The 26,763-nt window shown below is 42.5% G+C and overlaps 2 protein-coding genes across 3 annotated transcripts; both read left to right on the top strand.

Annotated features, from left to right (window-relative positions):
• Positions 1–482: 482 nt before the first annotated feature.
• acadm (acyl-CoA dehydrogenase medium chain) lies at positions 483–8,796 on the top strand. Its single transcript, XM_017491166.3, has 12 exons — positions 483–637; positions 2,712–2,808; positions 3,408–3,505; positions 3,908–3,977; positions 4,057–4,157; positions 4,607–4,687; positions 4,823–4,953; positions 5,542–5,650; positions 6,807–6,947; positions 7,205–7,300; positions 7,719–7,967; positions 8,105–8,796. Exons 1-12 carry the CDS (start codon positions 623–625, stop codon positions 8,174–8,176), a joined length of 1,260 nt encoding a protein of 419 aa, XP_017346655.1. The 5' UTR covers positions 483–622; the 3' UTR covers positions 8,177–8,796.
• Positions 8,797–9,265: 469 nt separating this feature from the next.
• rabggtb (Rab geranylgeranyltransferase subunit beta) lies at positions 9,266–16,593 on the top strand. Of its 2 annotated transcripts, none has more exons than XM_017491194.3 (9): positions 9,266–9,352; positions 9,977–10,084; positions 10,183–10,380; positions 10,994–11,099; positions 11,285–11,337; positions 12,038–12,148; positions 12,382–12,507; positions 14,439–14,588; positions 16,086–16,593. In XM_017491194.3, exons 1-9 carry the CDS (start codon positions 9,350–9,352, stop codon positions 16,224–16,226), a joined length of 996 nt encoding a protein of 331 aa, XP_017346683.1. In that variant the 5' UTR covers positions 9,266–9,349; the 3' UTR covers positions 16,227–16,593. The 2 variants fall into 2 exon arrangements, with proteins under 2 accessions (XP_017346683.1, XP_017346684.1); XM_017491195.3 differs by having other exon boundaries at positions 9,341–9,429.
• The last annotated feature ends 10,170 nt before the right edge of the window (positions 16,594–26,763 follow it).

The raw sequence follows: 26,763 nt of genomic DNA, 5'->3' as shown, positions 1-26,763 counted from the left end.
TGATGTAACGATAGATAGATAGACAGATAGAGAGATAGAGAGATAGATAGACAGATAGAGAGATAGATAGAGAGATGGGTATTGATATAAAAGAAAATGATTGTATTACAGTAGCAATACACAAAACTAATAGTGAAAGAATAAAAAAGGTGAAAAGGAAGATTTCAAATGTGTGTGGTAACAGAAACACACAATTTCTTTTTTAATAATTAACACAATGACGTTGAAATATTTTGAAAATATTAACCCTAAACGCAACGCGAGTCAGTTGCTGCAAAATAAATGATTTTATTATAAATTTCCTCAGTAATCAGAATGGATTTAAATAAAATGGTCTATTTTGTATCGATCCATCTTCTACACCGCTTATCCTCTTCAGGGTCGCGGGGAACCTGGAGCCTCTCCCAGGGAGCATGGGGCACAGGGCGGGGATCACCCTGGACAGGGTGCCAATACTATTTTTATAGCGAAACTGGAATTAGGGCAAAAGTCACTGAGGTGACCTTTGTCACGTGACGCGGAATCACGTGATTGAATCCCGTGCTGTGATTGGAGGAGAGCTGTCCGTCCAGTAAAGCAGGATCTCAAGACGACATTGAGCTCCGCGCTGAAAACCACAACAATGTTGTTCAGTAAGGTAAAATACTGAATTCTAACTTTATTACAGAGTTAATAATCACACACAGGAGCTGAGGGAATGATCAGTACAGCTGGTATACTCGAGTCATGATAAACAACAAAATAGCGAACTTTATTAACGCCAGCTACATGATTAGCATCTGGCTAATTCCAAATGTTATGTAATATTATATTTATATCTCTTCATTATAATCACATTCCTGTAGAATTATATCACAGATCTGTCATATTTAGGCATTTTATTAATAACGAAAGTTTCAGGAAGTTTTGAGGAGCTGTATTTAATATGGACTGTTAATAAAGTGTGTTAGAGTTAGCATTGTCTTCACTGCATAAGAAATGTCATTATATCTCTAGGAGCTGACTGTCTGTCTGCCTGTCTGTCTGCCTGTCTGTCTGCCTGTCTGTCTGTCTGCCTGCCTGCCTGTCTGCCTGTCTGTCTGTCTGTCTGCCTGCCTGCCTGTCTATCTGTCTGCCTTCCTGCCTGCCTGTCTGTTCCTCTGTCTCTGTCTGCATGTCTTTCTGTTTACTAATTAATCTACCTGTCTCACTCTACATGTCTGTCTGTCTGTCTGTCTGCCTGCCTGCCTGTCTATCTGTCTGTCTGTTCCTCTGTGTCTGTCTGCATGTCTTTCTGTTTACTAATTAATCTACCTGTCTCACTCTACATGTCTGTCAGTCTGTCTGAGCTGAACAGATGTACCATGTTTCCTCAGTACAGTTCTGTATAAGACATTGAAGGGGTCATTTCAGGATTCTTCCTGTTTTGCTTCTGTTTATGAGTGTACTGTATTTTCTCATAGTATAAACTCCAATTTTCCCCCAAAGGGGTTTATTTTATCTGACAGAGAGCACTGCTCCAGACCCGCCCGAAACGCCTCGTTCCAAGTCCAGATTTACTTCCGTTAATTCTCTACGTCACAGCGTGCACTATCAGCACAATCCCGCCCAAAGGCAGGCGCGAAGAAAGAAGGCGGGGCTTCGGTGAATTCAGGCGCCATGTCGCAGAGACGCTGTGTGTTTCGGTGCGAAAGCAAAACCTCTTTGTTTATCCTTCTGAAAACAGACGAAATCAGTGGTTACTGTTTATTTATGACGCTGTTCCTGAGCAGTACAACCCGAGCGTTTGCGTGTGCACCGTGCGGTTTACGCAGGACGGCTTCCTGAATCTGCGCGAGAACTACGCAGGCTACACACGAAGACTACTCCTGAAAACTGGAGCAATTCCCACTTTACTCAGACAGTCTTGTGTTTCTGAATCAGAAGCTGTACGTGTGTTTGATTATTTTATGAAGTCTCTGTTGACTGTTCACATGCGGAGTTTAGTGTTGTGGCTCAGTCGTAGACCTCTGCTAAGCTGCTAGCTAAAGTAAATGTGTGTTTGTATGTTGGTGGTCTGACAGAGACGCTGATTGTAGCTGCTGTTGTGATTGTATCTTTAGACGGTTTATATCAATCCAATCACAAGAATAAACGCTAGCTTTCAAAGATATATCGCAGGAGTACCGACACACACACAGGAGCTGTGTACAGTACAGTTAGTCCCGCCGGCGGGGTCGGAAACTTACATCGTATCTGAAAGGTGAGAGAATTACAATATAAAAACTTACCACGGTGAGACACAATGCTTTGCAAACTTGCTTCTGCTCGATCATCCGCATTTTCTGAATCGGACTCGAACTGATACGGTAAAACCCACCACATGTTGCTTAGGAGATTAGAATTGTTTTGGAGGCTACGGCTAACGCTAAAGCTAATGCTATGAGGCATTACTTTTCCCCGACACACTCGTGAGGCTTTTGGCCAATCACAATGCAACGGGTCAACTGGCCAATCAGAAAACACTGGACTTTTCTGAAGGAGGGGCTTTTGGGAAGTGGGAGTGTTTTAGGAGGCGGGGAATAGAGGCGCTGCAGTAATGTACAGTATTTAACAAATAATGTGGTTTTTTAATGTTAAAGTGTATAAATAAACAAACAACGTAATTAACTTTAAAAATCGTGATATGACCCCTTGATATGAAAAATATATTGTATGATGTGACTAATAGTTCTTTGTGTGTGTGTGTGTAGGTGTTAAAGGCTGGTGTGCAGACGGGGTTGAGGTTCAGCAGTGGTGCAGCTCGGGCAGCGACTGTAGTGAAGAGTTCTAATGCTGGGTTCTCCTTCGGTACCTTCACCACACACACACACACACACACACACACACACACACACTGTATACTGTATATGTGAGTGAACAGCACCGGCCCATTCACTCACTGATGTAAATTATGGTGTGTGTGTGTGTACATCACTTGAAGTGCAGCTTTAGTAGCGTGTTATTGATTAAAATGTAAAACACTAAGCTATAGTGGTATAGTTCCCACAGTGATATTGATTTAATAAGAGTTTAGATGACTGACGGAGCTGCGGTTTGCTAGTGAGCTGACGTTATCTTCGTTTTAACACAGTAATGTAGGTAGAAGTAGCTAATATATTGTACTGACTTAAAATATAAACAGCATCATTTACACTCGGCACAAACTTGTATATCAGGAACAAGTCCTGTAGAACAGGTTTATCCTGAGTAAAAACATTTAGAGGGAGATATCACGGTCCACACGGTTCCTCAAAAGCTTTGGTGGAGATGTAACTTAAAAGGACGATGGTCTGTTCCACTGGCTAACATGAGTGGCAGGGTTAAAATCGATACCGCAGCTGGCCACTAGAGGGCCTCGACTCCCTGTTCCACACACACTCTTTCATCCTCTCCTCTGTGATGGACAGATCTGACAGAGCAGCAGAAGGAATTCCAGGAACTGGCCCGGAAGTTTGCGCGAGAGGAGATCGTCCCTGTGGCTGCAGACTATGACAAGAGCGGTGAAGTGAGTACACACACACACACACACACACACACACACACCCCTCTAGATGTGTTCCTGATGTAAATGGTCTGCACTTATAAAGCGCTTTTATCCAAAGCGCTTTACACTGTGTCTCATTCACCCACCCACCCACACACACACACACACACACACACACCCATGGTAGTAGAGCTGCCATGCAAGGTGCTAACTTGCCATTGGGATCAACCTGGGGTTCAGTGTCTTGCCCAAGGACACTTGGGCAAGACACACATGTGGAGTCATGTGGGGTCATGTGGGGTCATGTGGAGTCATGTGGGGTCATGGGAATCAAACTGCCAACCCTGCGATTAGTGGACAACCCGCTCTACCACCTGAGACACAACCTTAATGTGTTCTTAAACGTTCTCCTCTCCTGTGCAGTATCCGTTTCCTCTGATCAGGAGGGCTTGGGAGCTCGGCCTGATGAACTCTCACATCCCAGAGGACTGCGGTGGGTTAACACACACAGACACACACACACACACACACGTACGTTCATATGAATTCATCACACTGTTGTATATTTACAGGAGGGCTGGGGTTGTCCAGCTTTGACTCGTGTCTGATCACGGAGGAGCTGGCGTACGGCTGCACGGGGGTTCAGACCGCCATCGAGGCCAACTCTCTCGGCGTGAGTTACAGCTCAGCAGGAATAACGTGTACACTTATAAACATAACGTACGGTTATTCTTTAATAATCACACGTTTCCTTTATTAAAGCATTTGTGAACGTGGTATGTGTTTCTCGTATCTTATTAAAGTGAGGTAAGATTAGCTTTTTTATCAGGATTAGATTAGGTAGGTTTGACATTTTGATTTTTCTTTTTTAACTAATTTAAGCCACTCCCCCTTTCCCAAAGAGCTCCATCCCCACAAGTAAGCTCCACCCTGAGGACCTATGGTAGCCAGTAGAGTAGTATCTATAAAATGAGGTGAACACAATCCATCATGTTTCATTATGTTCTGCGTATCTTCCAGGGTTTTTTAATAAGAAGTCAGAAAAAAGGAATTAAAAATACCAACTATTGCTCCTTTAATCTGTGATTTCTAAATGAAATCTATATACTTCTGTTCTCGCAGCAAATGCCCGTCATTATCGCCGGTACCGATGAACAGAAGAAGAAATATTTGGGCAGGATGACTGAGGAGCCGCTGATGTGTGTAAGTGAAAATACACTCTACACTGTTTACACATTCACTACACACACGTTCAGACCCGATTCAGTACCGATCATTAATAATGCACTCTGTACAGTGCTGCTGTGTGTGTAATCACTGCGTGTGTGTGTGGTAAAGGCGTACTGTGTAACTGAACCCGGCGCAGGCTCTGATGTGGCAGGAATAAAGACTCGTGCTGAGAAGAAAGGAGACGAGTACATCGTCAACGGACAGAAGATGTGGATCACCAACGGAGGAAAAGCAAACTGGTGCGTTCACTGGTTCAGGGCGTGGTCCGGTGGTCCGGAGGTCCGGAGGTCCGGTGGTCTGGTGATGGACAAATTTACATAATGTTTACGTGAAGTCAAAAATGCACGTCGGGATTTTAGTGACCTGACTCAAGACTTTAGAAGCACAGCTGTGTTTCACAAGCCTTTAGCACCCACACTCCTCATCACTTAATATAGGGAGAGGAAGAGTTCTGTCACTAGGGGGCAGTGTCACACTCCGAACGCTGCTTGCGTCACCAATGCTAATAAATAATATAAAATTCATGCTAATTGTGTACCTAATTATTATTCATAAGTGATTTGAGGAAGTCTTGCTGTTTGGGTCTTTGTACCCAAACCTGATTTTATTTTTAGGTGTGATGTAAAATCATCCTTCTTTTCTTCTGAACAATGAATATTTCTGAAATCCACGTTCAGTCCGACTTTATCACTGTATTTAAGACGTGTGTATGTGGGTTCAGTCTGAAACAAGTTTCATGTGGGCTGTTTTGTGGTACACAGTTTGTTAACGTTGTAATATTGTGTGTGTGTGTGTGTGTGTGTGTGTGTGTGTGTGTGTGAGTGTAGGTATTTCCTGTTGACTCGTACTAACCCTGACCCTAAATGCCCGGCCAGTAAAGCTTTCACAGGCTTCATCGTGGACGTCGACACTCCTGGAATTCAGATCGGCAGGAAGGTGAGAACTTTTTATTCCAGATGTGTGACCTGCTCTATATAAGTAAGGAATAATGCACGGCTAGGTGTGCATTAAATGATTTTGAACATGGATTATCCTGCTTACACCGTACTCGCTCTCCAGCACTCACAAGTTAAAGCTGTCAGTGCAGCACAGAATTTGACTGGAAAGATCAAAATAAGGGTTAATTCTGGGTAGTTATTGTATATCCGGATCGTTAGAGCTAGAATTCCACCTGCTCTAAATCATACACGGAGATAAAGTAGTGCGATAAGTTACATTTATTTGAATGAATTATAATAAATAGTTATTAGAGAGAGAGAGAGAGTGTGTGTGAGAATATTCTGCGTCTGCGACTACCTTGTACAGTTTGAACGCACACCTTCCTGCCAATCAGAATCGAGTATTCAGACAGACCATGGTATATAAATCAATATATCGGACATCGTTTAGTGAATTAATTGTGTGTTGGTGCTCAGCATGTTGCAGGTGTATAAGGGCAGGCGTTTGCACTAGCATCTGGATGTGAAGCGACCAGGCGGGGCTGATGTGCCGCAAAGCGACCTGGCAGGGCGGGGCGGGGCTGATGTGCCGCAAAGCGACCTGGCGGGGCGGGGCTGATGTGCCGCAAAGCGACCTGGCGGGGCGGGGCTGATGTGCCGAAAAGCGACCGGGCGGGGCGGGGCTGATGTGCCGCAAAGCGACCTGGCGGGGCGGGGCTGATGTGCCGCAAAGCGACCTGGCGGGGCGGGGCTGATGTGCCGCAAAGCGACCTGGCGGGGCGGGGCTGATGTGCCGCAAAGCGACCGGGCGGGGCGGGGCTGATGTGCCGCAAAGCGACCTGGCGGGGCGGGGCTGATGTGCCGCAAAGCGACCTGGCGGGGCGGGGCTGATGTGCCGCAAAGCGACCTGGCGGGGCGGGGCTGATGTGCCGCAAAGCGACCTGGCGGGGCGGGGCTGATGTGCCGTAAAGCGACCTGGCGGGGCGGGGCTGATGTGCCGTAAAGCGACCTGGCGGGGCGGGGCTGACGTGCCGTAAAGCGACTGGGCGGGGCTTACTATGACGGAGGTCCTGTACTACTTTGAATACATGAATGATTTTTGAGTTCAGTGTTTATTATCTACATGGTGTTGTTATTTTTGTCCCCGTGTGCAGGAGATGAATATGGGGCAGAGGTGCTCCGACACTCGCGGCATCACCTTCGAGGATGTCAGGATCCCTAAAGAGAATGTGCTGATCGGAGAGGGGGCGGGGTTTAAAATCGCCATGGGAGCCTTCGACAAGACACGCCCTCCTGTAAGACTGTCCTGTGTTTAATTTAATTTAACTCTGTTTAAAATATCTTAACACGCACACTTTTTTATTTTTCTGTGGTCAGTATTGTCCTGATTATAAATCAGTACTTCTATCAGATTTGTTACCGTGGCACTGGGAAAAGGGGCGGGGCTACGTGTGTGCTCGAGTGACAAATGACAGGTTTATCAGTTTATTATATGCTAATGATTATATTAATGAATCATTATTATTATAACACCTTTATCTCCGTGTTTCAGGTTGCTGCAGGAGCGGTGGGTCTCGCACAGAGAGCGCTGGATGAAGCAACTAAATATTCACTAGAGAGAAAAACTTTTGGTCGGTTTCTCGCCGAGGTACTGAACTGTCTCTAACATTTTTATATATATATCTATATATATATACACACACACACACATCATTCATATGAAAAGTATTCATATATATTAATATTAAAATACTATATTACAATCAAAAACTTAATAATGTGTACTATATTATATTATTGTAGCATTTTAGTTTAGTAAGAAGACGTGTTTTAAATAAATGATCCATTTTTACTGAGTGAGTAAGAATTAAACTTAAACTTTTAATTATTTTATTAGTGTTGATTTTAGTATTACAATAACTATTTCTAAGCTGTTATGAGATGTGTGTGTGTGTGTGTGTGTGTGTGTGTGTGTGTGTGAAAGCCCCACAGTGTAGTGCACATGTAGGAAGGAGGAGGCCATGTTGAAAATGTATTTCTGATGACCTCTTTTCCCCGTGCCGCAGCACCAGGCCGTATCGTTCATGCTGGCCGAGATGGCGATGAAGGTGGAGCTCGCCCGACTGGCCTATCAGAGAGCAGCATGGGAAGTGGACGAGGGCAGGAAGAACACCTACTACGCCTCCATTGCTAAGGCCTACGCTGGAGACATCGCTAATCAGGTGGCGTGTGACGCCGTGCAGATATTCGGAGGAAACGGATTCAACAGCGAGTATCCTGTCGAGAAACTGATGAGAGATGCCAAGATCTATCAGGTCAGCGAGAGAACCTTCCAGAACAACGGCTCGCTTTTCACTGCATCACTGTGTCTCACACATTTACACCAGATGCCTACGTGTTTACCTTATTTCCATCTTTATTTCACAAATCCTTTTTTTGTTCCTTTCCTCAGATTTATGAAGGCACCGCCCAGATCCAGAGGCTCATCATATCCAGAGAACATCTCGGCAGATACAAACAGTGAAACTCGCCGGTGTGGAGACGTGGAGCTTCTTCCTCCTGCAGCAGCACTTCACGGTTTAAAGATTAACGTGGATTATTACAGACCTTCGTTATAAATCATTTATAATCATTTAACTGATGAATCGTTTAACGAGTTGCTGTCCAACGTGTCTGACATTTATAAAGTGACCTTAACAGATCACCAGGTGGAGATCTTCAGGTCCTCTGCATCTCTGTCCTCAATGCTTTTATATGCTAATGATTTGTTCAGTTAGTTTCATGAACGTTATGAGTATCAGATAACTCACATGCACACACAACCGTTTGCGTATGATTGTATATTACGTAGATTTTTTTCTGAGCAACTGAAAACAAAAAAGTGTGAAATGGCCTGAACACATGGCTTGAGTTCTAGCTGTAAATTGTAGCACGCCTTCCTGGACAAAAAAATAAACAAATAAAGAACAAAGAATGTCATTGTAGAATTGTCTGATTATTATTATGATGATGATTATTTTAAACATAGTATACTGTGTGTCCCAAACTGTATCTAGATTTGTGCTATACAATATTTTCTGTTTGTTTTATATATTCTAGTTGTTGTTGTTGTTGTTGTTGTTGTTATTAAAGATCTAAAAAGTAGTGATTTTATGTTATTATTATTTTAGTACACTCTGAAAAGTAAGTAGAGGAGCACAGGACTTAACATTTCACTGCGGTAATGACTAGCAGAAGATTTGAGTATTTTTATTGATTTTTACTTTTCTTTGTTTATTTGCATATTATTGATATTCATAATATATATTCATTATATATATATATATATATATATATATATATATATATATATATATATATATATATATATATATATATATATATATATAACAGGAAACTATTTAATGTGCGAATATTAGCCGGATGCTAACTAGACTGTATAGTGGGTGTTTATGGTATTTGTAGTTGTTAGACCTATATATAAAAAAAAAATTAAAAGCTTAGTAAAACAACACACTTCAAATCAGATACAGTAATATAAACACAAATTATATGTATTATATTTATAACAATATATAATAAGAGAAAACGTCGTAAGTTAGTTATAACTGTATCTCGGCGTTAAGGCGGACTTCGCTTCCGGTCCTGCAGTGACGTGTATAATGTGCGACGGCGGGCGCCCTGCCTCGGTGTCAGGATGGTGAGTGATGTAACATTACCGGCGGATTTGTGTTTTATTTGAGTTATTATAAGGATAAAAATGAACATTAGTCAAAGGTGATTAACGAGGTGTTTAAAATGATGTGTACACTGAGACAGCTGTATTAAATCCACTTAAAGGAAGATGCTAGCGCGCTAACTTCAAACAAATTCAAGGAACAACGTTAATAATGGGAATATCCGTGAGGAGCGAGTGGGATGAAGCGTGTTGAGGGAAAATGGAATAAAAAAGTGATATCTATAGTAATTCCAGTCAGTGCAGTAAGATTAAATGACGGTTGTCATGCCTGTACACATGTTTACTTTATAATGACATGATTTCTGTCTGTGTCTGGGGTTCAACATTCAGCGTTCTCGATGTGTTTAGGAGACGGAAGCTTCAGATTGAACCCATTCTGCACCCTGTTTGTGCTGATCATTATTAAAAATCTAACTATGAATGGATTATATTTGGGCTGATCAGTTCTGTTCAAATGATCACAGTCTCGAGGTTCATTCTGAGTCACTTCACCGATAAATGAAATGGCTGAACCGTTGTGTTTTATTATTATTATTATGATTATTATTATTATTGTGGTGCATGAGTGTGTGTGTGGTGTTGCAGGGGACTCAGGTCAAAGACGTGGTGATTAAACCTGACGCTCCGAACACACTCCTCCTGGAGAAGCACGTAGACTACATCGCTGCCTACGGCTCCAAAAAAGACGATTATGTGAGTGTTCATAATCAACACCATCATTACACTCCAGTCACATCTCAACATACTCTAATGAAGTGTGTCTGTGTGTCTGTGTGTGTGTGTGTATACAGGAATACACCCTGTCGGAGTACCTGAGGATGAGTGGGATTTATTGGGGTCTCACTGTGATGGATCTGATGTCTCAGCTGCAGCGAATGAACCGAGATGAGATCATCGACTTCATTAAAGCGAGTCAGCACGAGTGTGGAGGCGTCAGCGCCAGTGTGGGGCACGACCCGCACCTCCTGTACACACTCAGTGCTGTACAGGTCTCTCACTCTCTCTCTCTCTCTCTCACACACACACACACACACACACACACACACACACACACACCTCCTGTACACACTCAGTGCTGTACAGGTCTCTCTCTCTCACACACACACACACACACACACACACACACACACACACATACACACCTCCTGTACACACTCAGTGCTGTACAGGTCTCTCTCTCTCACACACACACAGACTGCATCACCTCATCAGTTTGTGTAACTGTGATTTATAAACACTAATTATCCAAATACATTTATTTAAAAAAACAAGAAAGTTTACTCAATAAGAAGTCAATTTATCACATCTACAGCGCACCGGAGAGTGTTCACAGCGCTTCACTTTCCCACATGTTGTGATGTTACAGTCTTTTTCCAAAATGGATCACATTCATTATTTTCCTCAAAATTCTACAAACAATTCCCCATAATGACCACGTGAAAGAAGTCTGTTTGAAATCTTTGCAAATTTATTAAAAATAAAAAACAAAAAAAGCACATGTACAGAAGTATGTTATTATTTATAACATGTTATTATTCTTATGATTATTATGATTATTCTTTATGTTATGATGATGATGATGATGATGATGATTAATTGCAGATCCTGACCCTGTACGACAGTGTTAAAGCCATCGATGTTGATAAGGTGGTGGAGTACGTTCGGGGACTGCAGCAGGAGGACGGATCGTTCGCAGGAGACAAATGGGGTAAAAAAAAATCATATTTAATTAGAGAATCATTTATTTAGTGATGACTTTATGCAAATGAGCCTGTGAGCCAATCAGGTGAGAGGAGATATCGTCTGAGCAGAAAATTGTTATGGAATATAAATAAACGTGAACATCGTTACTACAATCTAAACTGTACAGGTGTGTTGGTCTGTGTTCCTCAGGTGAGATCGATACGAGGTTCTCCTTCTGTGCCGTGGCCACGCTCGCGCTGCTGGTACACACTCCTCCTCTTCCTGTTTAAACAACTTTAATACAGCCTCATTGTTTTATACTATATTTATTTCATCAAATCTATTATTCTGCACAACTTTATTTTAATTCAGCACAAGCTGGTTTAACCTTTTAATAATAATAATAATAATAATAATAATAATAAGACGAAGAATGTATTATAAATAATAAAAATGCTTTACTGTTATAAATCAAACAGGAACCTTTAAGGTACTAAGAACTGAAAAACAGATCCCTTTCCCACCGTCAGGCTGAACCGTTACTGTGAAGAAGAACAGGAAGTACTTTAGAAAAAAACACAGTGACACCAGGAAGTGAGGCGGTGGGTCACATGGGCTGGGGCCACACCCCTTTCTCCTGACTGACAATATAGAGGATTTGGAAATGATGGAGGGATGGAAAGATGAAAAAGAAAGTAATAATAATAATAATAATAATAATAATAATAAAGTGTAATATAGAAATAGAGGGATAAAAGTAAGAGAGAGAGAGAGAAAAACAATGGAAGACGGAAATAAAGAAAGAAAAAAAAAGAAAAATGGATGAAAGACAGAATAAATAAAAAAAAACAGTTTTTAATAAAGTAAAAACTGTTTAAATCTGAAGATAAAATTAAAAAGCTGTGTGTGTGCCTGTGTGTGCGCGTGTGTGCGCGTGTGTGCGCGTGTGTGTGTGTGTTTCAGGGCAGGTTGGATGCAGTGGATGTGGATAAAGCGGTGCAGTTTGTTTTGTCCTGCATGAACTTTGACGGAGGTTTCGGCTGCAGACCCGGCTCTGAGTCTCACGCTGGACAGGTCAGAACGCGCACACACACGCACACACACGTACACACACACATACACACATCCTCTAACTACAACACTGAACACGCACACCTCAGGAAAACTGATCCTGTCGGAATAATAGTAGTTTACACACACTGCAAAGCCACTGAGATGAGGAAGTCCACTGACTCTGAGTCATGCCTTCATTTTCCTCTGTGTGTGTGTGTGTGTGTGTGTGTGTGTGTGTGTGTGTGTGTGTGTAGATTTACTGCTGTACAGGTTTCCTCTCCATCACTGGACAGCTCCAGCAGGTGAACGCTGATCTGTTGGGGTGGTGGCTGTGTGAGAGACAGCTCCCGTCTGGAGGCCTCAACGGCCGACCCGAGAAGGTCACACACACACACACACACACACACACACACACACACACACACGCCACCTTTATTACTTCACTACCAATGTTTACGTAAAGCTTACTCATCCGTTAACGGACTGAGAGTTTAATCAGAATAACAATCCGTCACGTGAGCACCTTAATGTGATCAGAGTCCAATCCAAATCTGATCCCGTGAGGTGTGTTAACGTCCTGTTAATAATCTGTTGATAATCTGTTAATAATCTGTTGATAATCGTGGTGTAAAGGTTTGTGTCAGAGGATTTCTGCTGGATTTACAAAAGTTTCAGTCAAGCTGATTGTCTTCGTGCTCGTGTGCATATGTTGTAAGTGCGTTCCTCACACAGCAGGGGGCACACAACGAGAGGTCAGGGTGAAGACTGAAGATCAGAATAAGTTAGTTTCACTCACTTCTGTGGCAATAAAAATATTTACTATTATTAATAATAATAAATCCTCCATCCACTGAGGTGTTTGTATGCGCAGAGCTGCTGTCAGCAGGCAGGCAGACAGACAGGCAGACAGACAGACAGACAGACAGGCAGACAGACAGGCAGACAGACAGGCAGACAGACAGACAGACAGGCAGGCAGACAGACAGGCAGACAGACAGGCAGGCAGACAGCCAGGCAGACAGGCAGACAGGCAGGCAGACAGACAGGCAGACAGACAGGCAGGCAGACAGGCAGACAGACAGACAGGCAGACAGACAGGCAGGCAGACAGGCAGGCAGACAGACAGGCAGGCAGACAGGCAGACAGACCGGCCCGTCCTCCGTTTATACACCGCTGCTTCTTTCTTCATAACTGAAGGTTGGTTTTATTTCTCTTCGTGTATGGATGCGTGTTGAATCGCTTTATTTATCTTTATATTCTTTAATTAAAGCCAATAAAATCTAGCGAGTGGTTTTGACGGAATGTTCTGGATGGAGCTCTGAGTCCCGAGCGAGTGAACTAGCACGAGGAAGAGTTTCTGATCCAAAGCTCTTCTGTAATTGGCTCTGGATAAGGGCGTCGGCTACACGCCGTAAACGTGTAACGTAAACGTGTAACGTAAACGTGTAACACACGTAAACAGCGTCGTCTCCAGTTTATTCCAGGTATAAAAGCCAGTAATCCGTGCAGATTCTTTGATCTGAAGTCGAGGGAGTCGAGGTCTGCGTTAGTGAGTCTCGTGTGTGAATGAACTCGCACGCAGGAGCACGAGAAGGACACGAACGTTCTGAAATGATTTTGAACGGATTTTCTGAAAACGTCATTTCTTGTGTAAACGCTCGTACCGATGATTTACGCAGGAGTCTGTTGGTATCCAGGTCGAAGAAGAGTTCCTGTGTGATCTGACCTCCGCTGCTGTTATCACTGCTCCCTGGAAAAACAGAAAAACACTTAAGATCTTTATTATGATGTGCAGTTATGTGTGTACAGCAGAGTGTAATGTTCACATGAGGAGTAAAGATGTTAGATATCTGTTATAGCCACGGATTCTGTGTGTGTGTGTGTGTGTGTGTGTGTGTGTGTGTGTGTGTGTGTGAGCTGAATAATCTCTGTTACTGGGTAACATTTTGCTGAGACAGAAATAATTAAAAATGTAAAAACACAAGCACAGAAGCCTGTTGTGGATTTTTGCGTAAATGCAGAGAGAGAATGAAACACCGGCCCTGTGGACCCAGGTCCAGTCTGATACATCAGAATGATAATATCTGTCTGTCTGAGACTGAGTGGGTGTTAATCTGTCCTCCTGTGTGTGTGTGTGTGTCTGTGTGTGTGTGTCTGTCTGTGTGTGTGTGTGTGTGTGTGTGTGTGTGTGTGAGAGTCACAATGTATTGATGGTTTTATCGTACAGATAAGAGTTAAGAGATAAGGTTCTATATACTGATGTGTGTGTGTGTGTGTGTGTGTGTGTGTGTGTGTGTGTGTGTGTTGTCAGCTGCCGGATGTGTGCTACTCGTGGTGGGTTCTCGCTGCGCTGAAGATCATCGGCAGGATTCACTGGATCGATAAAGCCAAGCTGAGGACGTTTATCTTGGCGTGTCAGGACGAGGAGACGGGAGGATTCGCTGACCGACCCGGAGACATGGTAACGCTCGCGTCTGATAACCGACTAAATCCGATCTACAGCTGGCAGTTCTCCACATTTTTGTGGGAGTTACCGTGCGTTCACACCAGCAGGTGATGAGTCGTTTGTCTCGCGCCGTAGGATTGGTCCGAGGAATCGTTCGAGACAGTCGGTTTGGATTTGTTTACAGCGGCATACGTCATACATACCCTTTACGTAGAACTGAGAAAACATTCGATTTTTTATGTTATTTGGTGTGGAAATCGTGGCTCAGTGTCACACACGCGTGTAGAAAAGGATGAAAATGAACAATCGCTCGTCTCTCACGTGAACTTTGGGTAGAACTTCAGTACACACACTTCCTCTCCTCTTTATAAATGAGTTTCACGATCTTAGAGTTCAAGCAGCGAGCTGGAGCCTAGATATTTATTATCCTGAATCAGACAGAAATAATATTTTTACACCAAATCAAATGTCATGAAACGGAGAACATGACGCTGCAACGCTGGGACTGAAGTCACATGCACAAGGTGAACACCTGCAAATCTTTATTTTTATTTATCTTTGTTTCCGTTATTGTTGCACAGCTGCTGAATCACTGTATACGATACAATATACGATATGATATACACTATACGATACAATATACGATATGATATACGATACAATATACGATATGATATACGATACAATATACGATATGATATACGATACAATATACACTATACGATATGATATACGATACAATATACGATACGATATACGATACAATATACAATATGATATACGATACAATATACACTATACGATACGATATACGATACAATATACACTACGATATGATATATGATACAATATACACGATACGATATACGATACGATATACGATACAATATACACTATACGATACGATATACGATACAATATACACTACGATACGATATACGATACAATATACACTACGATATGATATACGATACAATATACACTATACGATACGATATACGATACAATATACACTACGATATGATATACGATACAATATACACTATACGATACGATATACGATACAATATACACTACGATATGATATACGATACAATATACACTATACGATACGATATACGATACAATATACACTACGATATGATATACGATACAATATACACTATACGATACGATATACGATACAATATGCACTACGATATGATATACGATACAATATACACTATACGATACAATATACACTATACGATACAATATACACGATACGATGTACGATACAATATACACTACGATATGATATACGATACAATATACACTATACGATATGATATATGATTTTAGTTGTGTGTGTTATTGACTTCCTGTTTGTGTGCTAATAATTGCAGTAAAAATGACTATCATCATCGTTGCCCCCTACTGGATAAATTCCAAACTGCAGTAAAGAAGTTAATTAAAATGATGGTAAATTATTAAAAACTGTGTGTGTGTGTGTGTGTGTGTGTGTGTACACAGGTGGACCCGTTCCACACTCTGTTCGGTGTAGCCGGTCTCTCTTTACTGGGTGATGAACAGATTAAAGCGGTGAATCCGGTCTTCTGCATGCCTGAGGAGGTTCTGCAGCGAATCGGCCTCCACACTGACCTGCTCACCTAAAACACGTTTTACTCACACGTGCACGCACTGTACAGTGTTGTAGATCTTAATCATGCGTTAATATGCATCTGGTGTGTATGTTTGTGTAACTGTGTGTACGTTGGTGTGGTTTAGAATCCTGTTCGGGGTAATGACGGAAACATGACGCTGTTTTTCTGAGGCCTGGATCCTGAACACTGTTATATACAGCTTTTATATATTTATTTATACAGCAGGGTGAGGAGTGAGGAGTGAGGAGTGTTCGGGGAAATGTGAGATTATGCACAAAGTACTGCTTTTTTTCCTCCCAAAAGGATGAAGCTTGTCTGTTATACTGAACTAAAATATGATGCATGAATCACTAAAATAATAAATGGATTAAAGCTCATTGGTCTGATTATTATTATTATTATTATTATTATTATTATTATTATTATTATTATTATTATTATATAATGTAATGTCTTGCTTGTAATTATTTATCTCTCATTCCTACAGTCAGATCTTCAAAAATATTTCTCCAGCACTCACTCCAATAATCTTTAATTCATTTATTAATAACACAAAAATGCCTTCATTCACTTTTCATTTTCCACTGCGTTTCATTTCAAAGTTCACAAATATGCTAAATAGCTATAGGTGTGGCTAAGACACCACGTCTGCTGTGCTCTCTCTCTTCACCCTCTCTCTCTCTCTCTTCTCTCTCTCGCTTCTCCCTCTCTCTCTCTCTTCTCTCTCTCTCTTCTCCCTCTCTCTCTCTCTTCACCCTCTCTCTCTCTCTTCTCCCTCTCTCTCTTCACCCTCTCTCTCTCGCTTCTCCCTCTCTCTCTCTCTCTCTCTCTCTCTCTCTTCTCTCTCTCTCTTCTCCCTCTCTCTCTCTCCTCCCTCTCTCTCTTCTCCCTCTCTCTCTCTCTCTTCACCCTCTCTCTCTCTTCTCCCTCTCTCTCTCTCTCTTCACCCTCTCTCTCTCTCGCTTCTCCCTCTCTCTCTCTCTTCTCCCTCTCTCTCTCTTCTCCCTCTCTCTCTCTCTCTTCACCCTCTCTCTCTCTCTCGCTTCTCCCTCTCTCTCTCTCTTCTCCCTCTCTCTCTCTTCTCCCTCTCTCTCTCTCTTCTCCCTCTCTCTTCTCCCTCTCTCTCTCTTCTCCCTCTCTTCTCTCTCTCTCTTCACCCTCTCTCTCTCTCTCTTCTCCCTCTCCTCTCTCTCTCTCTTCACCCTCTCTCTCTCTCTCTTCTCCCTCTCTCTCTCTCTTCACCCTCTCTCGCTTCTCCCTCTCTTCTCTCTCTCTCGCTTCTCTCTCTCTTCTCCCTCTCTTCTCTCTCTCTCTTCACCCTCTCTCTCTCTCTTCACCCTCTCTCTCTTCACCCTCTCTCTCTCTCTTCTCCCTCTCTCTCTTCTCCCTCTCTCTCTTCTCCCTCTCTCTCTTCTCCCTCTCTCTCTCTTTACCCTCTCTCTCTCTCTCTCTCTTCTCCCTCTCTCTCTCTCTCTTCACCCTCTCTCTCTCTCTCTCTTCTCCCTCTCTCTCTCTCTTCTCCCTCTCTCTCTCTCTCTTCTCCCTCTCTCTCTCTCTCTTCTCCCCCTCTCTCTCTCTCTTCACCCTCTCTCTCTCTCGCTTATCCCTCTCTCTCTCTTCCCCCCCCCCCCCCCCCCCCCCCCCTCTCTTCTGTATTTCACGCTGAGCTGAATGTTCTCTCAGTGTAAGTTTTGCTCTGTAAACAGTTTGGGTGTAAATGTAAAAGTGCTGGGATCAGTCTTCATCTTCATCACGTTCCACGGCCGTGCAGAGAGAGCAGGACAGACCAGGATTCAGTGTTCCTGGACTGGGTTTGGTTAAACACTTCAAAATAATCATGCTATCGCAGGTATCCGGTGTGTGATGTTCTGATGGAGAACGCACAGGGCTGTAGAGCGTTTCCTCATTGACCATGGAGAACAAAATAAACCTGTAAAATCGTCTGTTGTCTTTTCATTAATGCTGTTCTTACTTACACATGATTCCCTACTCCTTATTGTCTAATCCCTAATCCCTAACCCCTACTCATTATTATCTAATCCCTAATCCCTACTCCCTGTTCACTAATCCCTAACCCCTACTCATTATTATCTAATCCCTAATCCCTAACTCCTTCTCACTGTTCCCTAATCCCTAACCCCTACTCATTATTATCTAATCCCTAATCCCTAACTCCTTCTCCCTGTTCACTAATCCCTAACCCCTTCTCCCTCTTCACTAATCCCTAACCCCTTCTCCCTCTTCACTAATCCCTAACCCCTTCTCCCTCTTCACTATTCCCTAACCCCTTCTCCCGCTTCACTAATCCCTAACCCCTTCTCACTGTTCACTAATCCCTAACCCCTACTCATTATTATCTAATCCCTAACCCCTACTCCCTGTTCACTAATCCCTAACCCCTTCTCACTGTTCACTAATCCCTAACCCCTACTCATTATTATCTAATCCCTAACCCCTAACTCCTTCTCCCTGTTCACTAATCCCTAACCCCTTCTCACTGTTCACTAATCCCTAACCCCTACTCATTATTATCTAATCCCTAACCCCTTCTCCCTCTTCACTAATCCCTAACCCCTTCTCCCTCTTCACTAATCCCTAACCCCTACTCATTATTATCTAATCCCTAATCCCTAACCCCTTCTCCCTGTTCACTAATCCCTAACCCCTTCTCACTGTTCACTAATCCCTAACCCCTTCTCCCTGTTCACTAATCCCTAACCCCTACTCATTATTATCTAATCCCTAATCCCTAATCCCTAACCCCTTCTCCCTCTTCACTAATCCCTAACCCCTTCTCACTGTAAATGGAATATGTCAGAAATTGAAGCCTTGGAAATCAGGTTTGGAGTGTGATATTGAAATGAAACATGCTCCTGTTTGTGTCTGTGGATAACGCTGTGGATGTGACGAGGATCTAAGAATGTCAACTTTTCAGCCTTCTCAGAATTTCCCCGAATTCACACACTGGGTCTGTGAGGTCAAGGCATAGACAAGAACACAAGTTTTATTTCCATATCACACTCCAAAGCTGTAGAAGATGATCATTTGCTAATTGGTGAAGGTTTTCTCATGTTAGATCTGAGAGTCTCAGATCTCAGGTTTGGAGTGTGACAGTGAAAGGAAACTTGCTCCTGTTCATGTCTCCACCTCTCTAACCAATTATGTGAATTTGGGGAAAATCTGAGACTTGAATCTTTGACCCAAAAAAACCACAAAGACCCTTACACTTTTTTTTTTTTTGTGTGTGTGAAATGCTTGACTTTCTCAAATTTCCTTCACAGTCACACTGTTAGTTAGAGATGTTGAGGCATAAACGGGGGTGTGTTTAATTCCATCCTATCACACTCCAAACCCGAGGTCCGAGACTCTCCGATCTAACATGAGAAAACCTTCAAATGGGTAAATGATCATTTTCTACAGCTGGAGTGTGTCAGGGAAACAAAGCCTGTCTAGGTCTTGACCTCAGATATCCACTGTGGGAATTTGGGGAAAGTCTGAGAAAGCCAGAATTCTCGCCCAGCCCACACCTGTGAGGGTCTTTGTGATTTTTGGGGAACAAGTTTTTATCTCCGATCTTCACCAGAGTCGTAGAGTTGGTTAGTGACGTTGGGAGAGAAGCCTGAGCACACTTCATTTTGTCCTGTCTCACTCCAAACTAGAGTTCCAAGGCTACTGTTTTTAACATGTGTGTTGGCCTGGGAAAACCTTCACATGGAATTGTGCTGAGAAAAAGTCTTTTTCATAAAGTATTTTATATTTTTGTTTCTCTCTCCTCGTACTAAACAGTTTCAGAAATTAAAACCAAATCAAAGATAAAACAAATGCAGCCTGAGTGAATAGAAAGTACAGATTTTAAACGATAAAGTTATTCATTGAATCAAAAAAGTTATCCAGTACCAACTGGGCCTGTGTGAAAATGTATTTGCCCCCATAGTTACTAATTCCCCAAATCTATGGAACTGCATTGATAACGGGGTTCAGCTGGACGAGACACAACCAGGTCTGATTACTGCAAACCCTGTTCAATCACTCCTACACTTACATAGAACTTTATCAACAGCATGAAGTTGGTTAAAAGGTCTTACTTAATAACACACTACACCAAAGCTGAAAGAGATGATGAGGAAGAAGGTGATTGAAGTACATCAGTCTGGGAAGGGTTACAAAGCCATTTCAAAGGCTCTGGAACTCCAAAGAATCACAGCGAGAGCCGTTACCTCCCAATGGAAAAACCCAGCACAGTAGTGAACCTTCCCAGAAGTGTCCGACCTTCCAAACTTCCTCCAACAGCACAGCGACGACTCATCCAGGAAGTCACAAAAGAGCCAAGGAGAACATCGAAGGACCTACAGACCTCTCTCACATCAATAAAGGTCACTGTTCATGACTCCACGATCAGAAAGACACTGGGGGAAAACGGCTCCATGGCAGAGTGGCGAGGTGAAAACCACTGCTGACCCAGAAGAACATTACGACTCGACTGAATTTCACCAAAACACACCTTGATGATCCTCAAACCTTTTGGGAGAATGTTCTGTGGACTGATGAGGTGAAAGTGGAACTGTTTGGAAGACAGGAGTCCCGTCACATCTGGCGTAAACCAAACAGAATTACACAAAAATATCATCATACCTACGGTCAAGCATGGTGGAGGAACTGTGATGGTGTGGGGATGCTCTGCTGCTTCAGGGCCTGGGCAATGTGCAGTAATTGAGGGAAACATGAATTCTGCTCTCTAGCAGAAAATCCTAACGGAGAATGTCCGGTCTTCAGTCCGTAAGGTGAAACTCAAGTGGAACTGGATTCTGCAGCAAGACAACAATCCAAAGCACAGGAGTGATAGATGATAAGGATCGCGAATGAAGGAACACAGAATTCTGAAACTCCGCAAAGGAATTCGGCATCAGAAACCTGTGGATTTTATTGACTGCAAGATGTTGAAAATAGAAATCTCAGAGCGCAGGATGACAGAATGAAACTAAACACACTCCCGTTCATGTCTCAACCTCTCTAACCAACCGTGTGAATGTGAAGAAAATGGGAAGAAAGTCAAGAATTTCACAAATAAACTGTAAGGGTTAGGATGATCAAACAATATCCACGAGAGCAGAGCATTTTTTGTGAATGTTTTGAACAAAAGATCAAAAGGTTAAACAATAAAGTCAATTTTTTCACAGCCTTCTTTGCTCATATTTGCCAAGGGTGCCAATATTAATGGAGGTCACTGAATATATTTAATACACAAAACCACTTTGTATCCATTGATGTTTGATGTTTCTGTTCCTATAAAGCTAATAGAGCATAAGGTAGTGACTTTCAGACACAGTGAATGTGTTGCTTTTAAGACCTTTACAGAAATGTGTTAGGGGTCGGACCTGAAAAAGAACGATTTATTCCACAGTGGAACGACTGCTAAAGCTCCTGCATGCCAAACAGATGATTCAGGACCTCAGAGATGTGCAGAAAGCCTGCAAACAGATCTCCTCACAATCCAGCCTGATCCAAACACACCTCACAGCGAGAGAACCGAGCAGCTCACCAGACTGAAATGTGTCCCACCATCACGCCAGCTTTCTGCACGCTGCTGATAACGACACCGATCCCACAAGGACACCGTGGCCATGAAAAGCTTTTAAACAGCCATCTTCTGTTCAGTTCAGCCCTCAGTGCAGCAGAGACATCTATCCAGGACTGCTGGAGGAATATACACTGACAGAAAATAAGGTATAAAGCTGTCCTGGTACTGTTAAAGCGTTTCAGAGCTGTTTATACGTGTAAAATCATCCTAGTTAAACGCGTGGACGCGTGCGGGCGAGGGCAGAGAAACCCTCCGTGGCTGAAAAAAGTCTCGTCGTAAACGTTTCACTGTTCTCCATGTTTATCTAACTCGCTAAGCTACTGTCCGGAATCTTCTAATGATCTAAAGCCATGTTCACAGATACAACAAGCCTTTATTAGTCACGTAAACATTACAGCACAAAAAGTCTTTTCTTGGCATATCCCTCAGGTGAGAGCACAGGATCGGCCAAGGTACCGCACCCATGGAGCAGAGAGGGGTAAGAGCCTTACTCGACCTTCTGATCAGGGACCTTCTAACCTAGAGCCTGATAAGAGCAATATAACCCTCAAACCACAGCACTGGATTTATGAAGCGTTTGTCCTTTTTCTGAAGCTGTGGGATTGTGACATTTACACAGTTTTATTTCATCCACATGAGCGTTCTCCGCTTGTCTGGGAGAACGTCTCCATCACGGTGATCTATATGAACCGAGCCTGCAGGATGCTTGAGAGATGAGAGCTCTAATCATTCAGCTGTGTGTGCTGTCTGTGATGATGGTGTCACTGAGAAGATGCTGAGATGACCGTGTGGTCTGATCACACCTCTGAGCATCAGCATCTGATCTGTTCAGATATTGAGACAAGGGGGAAAAAAGGAGAATTGAAATGTTGTCACTACCATGTCCAAACCAACTGTCCTGTCTTTCATGTTCAGTGTTGTGTGTGCAGCGTGTTTAACGGTGGACGTCGTCCCAGAGCAGCGGTACAGAAATATATACACTCAGGATAGAGATGTTAAATGCATGAATTTATCTCTAATGAGCAGCCAGAGGAGACGTGGTGAGGAAAAACTCCCTGAGACGATACGAGGAACCTCGAGAGGAACCGGACTCGAAACCAGACCAGCAATTTTATAAAATTTTTATATTATATTTATAAATTGTTTACATCTTGTAATGTAGCGTCAGTCAATCACAGTTAAGCCTCTGACTAACAACAAAATACATGAACAGTGCACTAAAATATTCCCTTATTAAGGCTTTAAGTTTGAAATGTAACTTTAAATGCCAACAGAAATGAGTGACAGTTTCCCAACCTCGTGTAATGTCATGTTGTTATTTAGACAGGAAATATCCAGAATTATTGATCTCCCAGCATCGCATCTAATTACGAGTCTAATTAAAGGAGTTGATTAAAATCTCTTCCCAGCGGTGCGAGACCAGCAGCTGCAACACACCCGTGTAGTTATACATCTCCACAAATCTCCTCGAAGCTCCCCAAACTCATTAATCCTATAGAGACAGAATTATAACCTGCATCTTAATCAGAGAAAACATCAACGCTGGAGCCTTTAAACCTAGACTGAGAAAACACTTTACAGTAGGATCTGATGTGTCCTTATTTTTATATACATTTAATTCATAATGTTAATATGCTATATTCAGTAAAATGTGTTTTGTTGTATGTTTACTAATATATATATATATATATAATCTTTCATAATATAAAGCATTTTTTATTTTAATTTTAAAAAATAAATAAATAGCGACTTTTCACTATAATCAAACATCACATAATGAGTGTACTCTAGATGGCGCCCCCTGTGGTGTGGAGGACATGGATCTACAGGTGCTTCTCAAAAAATTAGAATATCATGGAAAAGTTCTTTTTTCCCCGTAATTTAATTTAAAAAGTGGAACTTTAATATATTCTAGATTCATTCCACATAAAGTGAAATATCTCAAGCCTTTTTTTTGTTTAATCTCGATGATTAGAGCGTACAGCTCACAGAAATCTGCAATCCAGTATCTCAAAATATTGTAAGAGTTTATAATACAGAAATATGTTACTGATGTAATGCACTGCACTTGTTTGTTTTGTTTTTGTCATTTTTTACAAGGACACTTGTACTCTGTAAAACACTGAGTCCCCCCCCCCCCCCCCCCCCCCCCCCAAAATAAAAAAAAATATTTGTGAGGATATTAGATTATATAATTTAAGTTTTGGCAGAACCAGAATCTGTCTCTCAGGCTGGTCTCTGCACAATGTAAATGCATCCTGCTGACACCAGGTGGCGCTCTGACAGCAGTATAGTTATTCATCTATTTCGCAGGTCATTTGAATCGAAAGGGTTTTATTTTAAATCTCTACAAGCCTTCCTAAAAAGCTCTGTGGTGCCAATAAATCCCAAATCTATAAATCAGTGCTGAGGGGGTCTGTGGACTTTAAAGAGGTCTCTGACTGGAAACTGTTTTAGAATCCTTGACTTAAACAGCTTTGATTCTAACAGTGTTTGACGGATTCACTGTAAACTCAAGAATCATTAAATAACATAAAACCTTCATGGTCTTTTATATGCTCTCAGAAACAAAGGTTACTAAGCTGCATCAGTCCTTTTCACACAGGTGGAACAGGTGCATCTTTTACCTGGAAAGGTGCGTGTAGGGGAACTCCATGCCATAGCCTGTGGATGGCGCTTGATTGGAGCCAGTTTCATCCCACAACATGACAATGACCCAAAGCACTGCTCCAAATTATGCAAGACCTATTTAGGGAAGAAGCAGTCAACTAGAATTCTGTCTGTAATGGACTGGTCAGTGCAATCACCAGATCTCGCTGGATCTCACCCGATCTGAACGGATCTCACCCGATCTCAGCAGGGGCAGTGGAGGCTTGGAGGTTTAGGCTCTGGGTTACTGATCAGAAGGTCGGTGGTTCAAGCCTGTTGGGCCCTTGAGCAAGGCCCTTAACCCTCTCTGCTCCAGGGGGTGCTGTATCATGGCTGACCCTGACCTCTGACCCCAACTTCCTGACATGCTGGTGGATGTGAAGAAAAGAAGTTCACTGTGCTGTAATGCATATGTGACTAATAAAGACTCATTACTGAGATGTTGTGGGAGCAGCTTGACCAGATGGTATGAAAAATTGGCCCATCCGTTGGCCCATCAAGCCAATCCAACTTGTTGGAGGTGCTTCAGGAAACATGGAGTGAAATTGATTGCCTCAATAAACTGCCAAACTAGAATGCTTAAAGTCTGCAAGGATGTAATTACTGCAAATGAAGCACTGAATTGTTATTTTAAACAGAAATCATTATTTCTACCCTTGTCAATGTCTTGACTGTATTTTATATTCATTTCTACTTAATGAAGAATAAAAGTAGTGTAGAAAACACGTCCCCCTGACGGTTTCGCCCCAGTGACAAGGAAAGCTACAGTTTAGTCCTCAGATTAGATTAGCAAAGTAAGCTAACTGTTCCAGCTACGTACACTCACCAGAGACCACATGACCACACCCACTTTTCACAATTCTGCATCTTTTTGTTGCGTCCGTAAATGAGGCACTGAGGCTCGTGCTGCTGTCCAAACAACTGATGATGGACTGCATACCCTGTAGCTGCGGATTATATATTGGGCAGAGATAAACTGTTTGTGCTGGAAACAAGCAAAACATGTCCACGTCCATGACTGATGATCTGATGAAGAGCAGAAAACACTAGAACACTATTCAATGCCGTCTCTAAACAGAATCTCTGGCCTTGATTATAAAGTCAGGTCTGATATTCAGCGCTGCATGACACGACGAGGCAGGAGAGGCAATTGGGAACTGACTCGCAGTTCATTTACCGTCTGGCTGATAAGAATGGAATTGAACATGAAGCTCTCTTATACAAACCATAAAGACTTGTGTGTGATCCACGGAAAGAACTGCAGCGTGGCATTGTGTATTTCTCCAGAGTGAAAGAGTCGAGAGCTTCGAAAAAAACATGTCTGGATGCTCGAGGCCGTGCTGATCGAGCAGATATGGTGCTGTAGGCAAGACCAGGTTCATCCTGTGTCTAGTTTTACAATAACTTACAGAATGTTTTACAGCAGCTTTACACAAATCCCCAAGTATATGGAGATATTTCTGAGGCTATCCTAGTAATATCATCTACATGAGCATCAGATGATAGACTGGAGTCAATCATCACTCCAAGGTCTTTAACTGCTGCACATGACGACACAGAAAGTCCATCCAGAGTTACCGTGAGATCAGAAAGATTACTTCTAGCTCCAGTGGTCCTAGTACAAGTTCTTCTGTCTTCTCAGAATTAAGTAAGAGGAAGTTAATAATCATCCAACATCTAATGTCCTTTACACATTTATGGAAGTATAATAGTGCCAGTTGTCCTCAAGGCAAAATGGCATGTTGAATTACATAAACTGAATAAAAACACTTCGCAATAACAATACTTGAATTTTTCTGCCCGGCAGTTTGACACAAATTGGGGAAAAAACACAGCAATATCAGTGCTTGAATTAGTTTCCTCTGCAGTTCACTGGGTTTGTATATTTTGATTGAAAACAAAATTCCAGCATTCAAAATTCAATGCACACACATTCACCTTCCTAAAATACGGTTTCGCCAGAGGGAGGGATTGAATTTTGGGCGTGCCGGGAGAAGCGCCCTTGGGGGGTTCTGTCATGTATCAGTGAGGGAATTCTGGACTTCATTTCCCAGCAGTCACTGCACCATACTCATCAGTGTCACATGACCACCTGCACCTGATTCACGTTCCTGGTAAGTAGCACTCTTGTATATAGTCACGGTTTGCAATGCACTCTTTGTCTCACGGAATCGTCTCACTATGCCTTTGTCCACGCTGCCGTAGTTTGTCTTTGCCACAGTGTTTTGTTTGCTAGCTGTAGAGTGTTCCGTCTGTCTGTTTGTTATTAAACGTTTGAGAATCTGCGCTTGCTTCCGTCTGTACTTCCGTCTGAGAAACG

Source organism: Ictalurus punctatus, chromosome 17 (assembly GCF_001660625.3).
Source record: "Ictalurus punctatus breed USDA103 chromosome 17, Coco_2.0, whole genome shotgun sequence".
Lineage (NCBI taxonomy): Eukaryota > Metazoa > Chordata > Actinopteri > Siluriformes > Ictaluridae > Ictalurus > Ictalurus punctatus.
The sequence above is the reverse complement of the archived record's forward strand: the minus strand, read 5'-3'. Positions and strand labels throughout refer to the sequence as shown.

Excerpts from the sequence above, each read along its gene's own strand:
- rabggtb (XM_017491194.3), top strand. Across the intron at positions 11,100-11,284 it reads GTTCGCAGGAGACAAATGGG|GTGAGATCGATACGAGGTTC; the intron begins GTAAAAAAAAAT and ends TGTGTTCCTCAG. Across the intron at positions 14,589-16,085 it reads CTGACCGACCCGGAGACATG|GTGGACCCGTTCCACACTCT; the intron begins GTAACGCTCGCG and ends GTGTGTACACAG.
- acadm (XM_017491166.3), top strand. Across the intron at positions 2,809-3,407 it reads TAATGCTGGGTTCTCCTTCG|ATCTGACAGAGCAGCAGAAG; the intron begins GTACCTTCACCA and ends TGTGATGGACAG. Across the intron at positions 3,978-4,056 it reads TCACATCCCAGAGGACTGCG|GAGGGCTGGGGTTGTCCAGC; the intron begins GTGGGTTAACAC and ends GTATATTTACAG.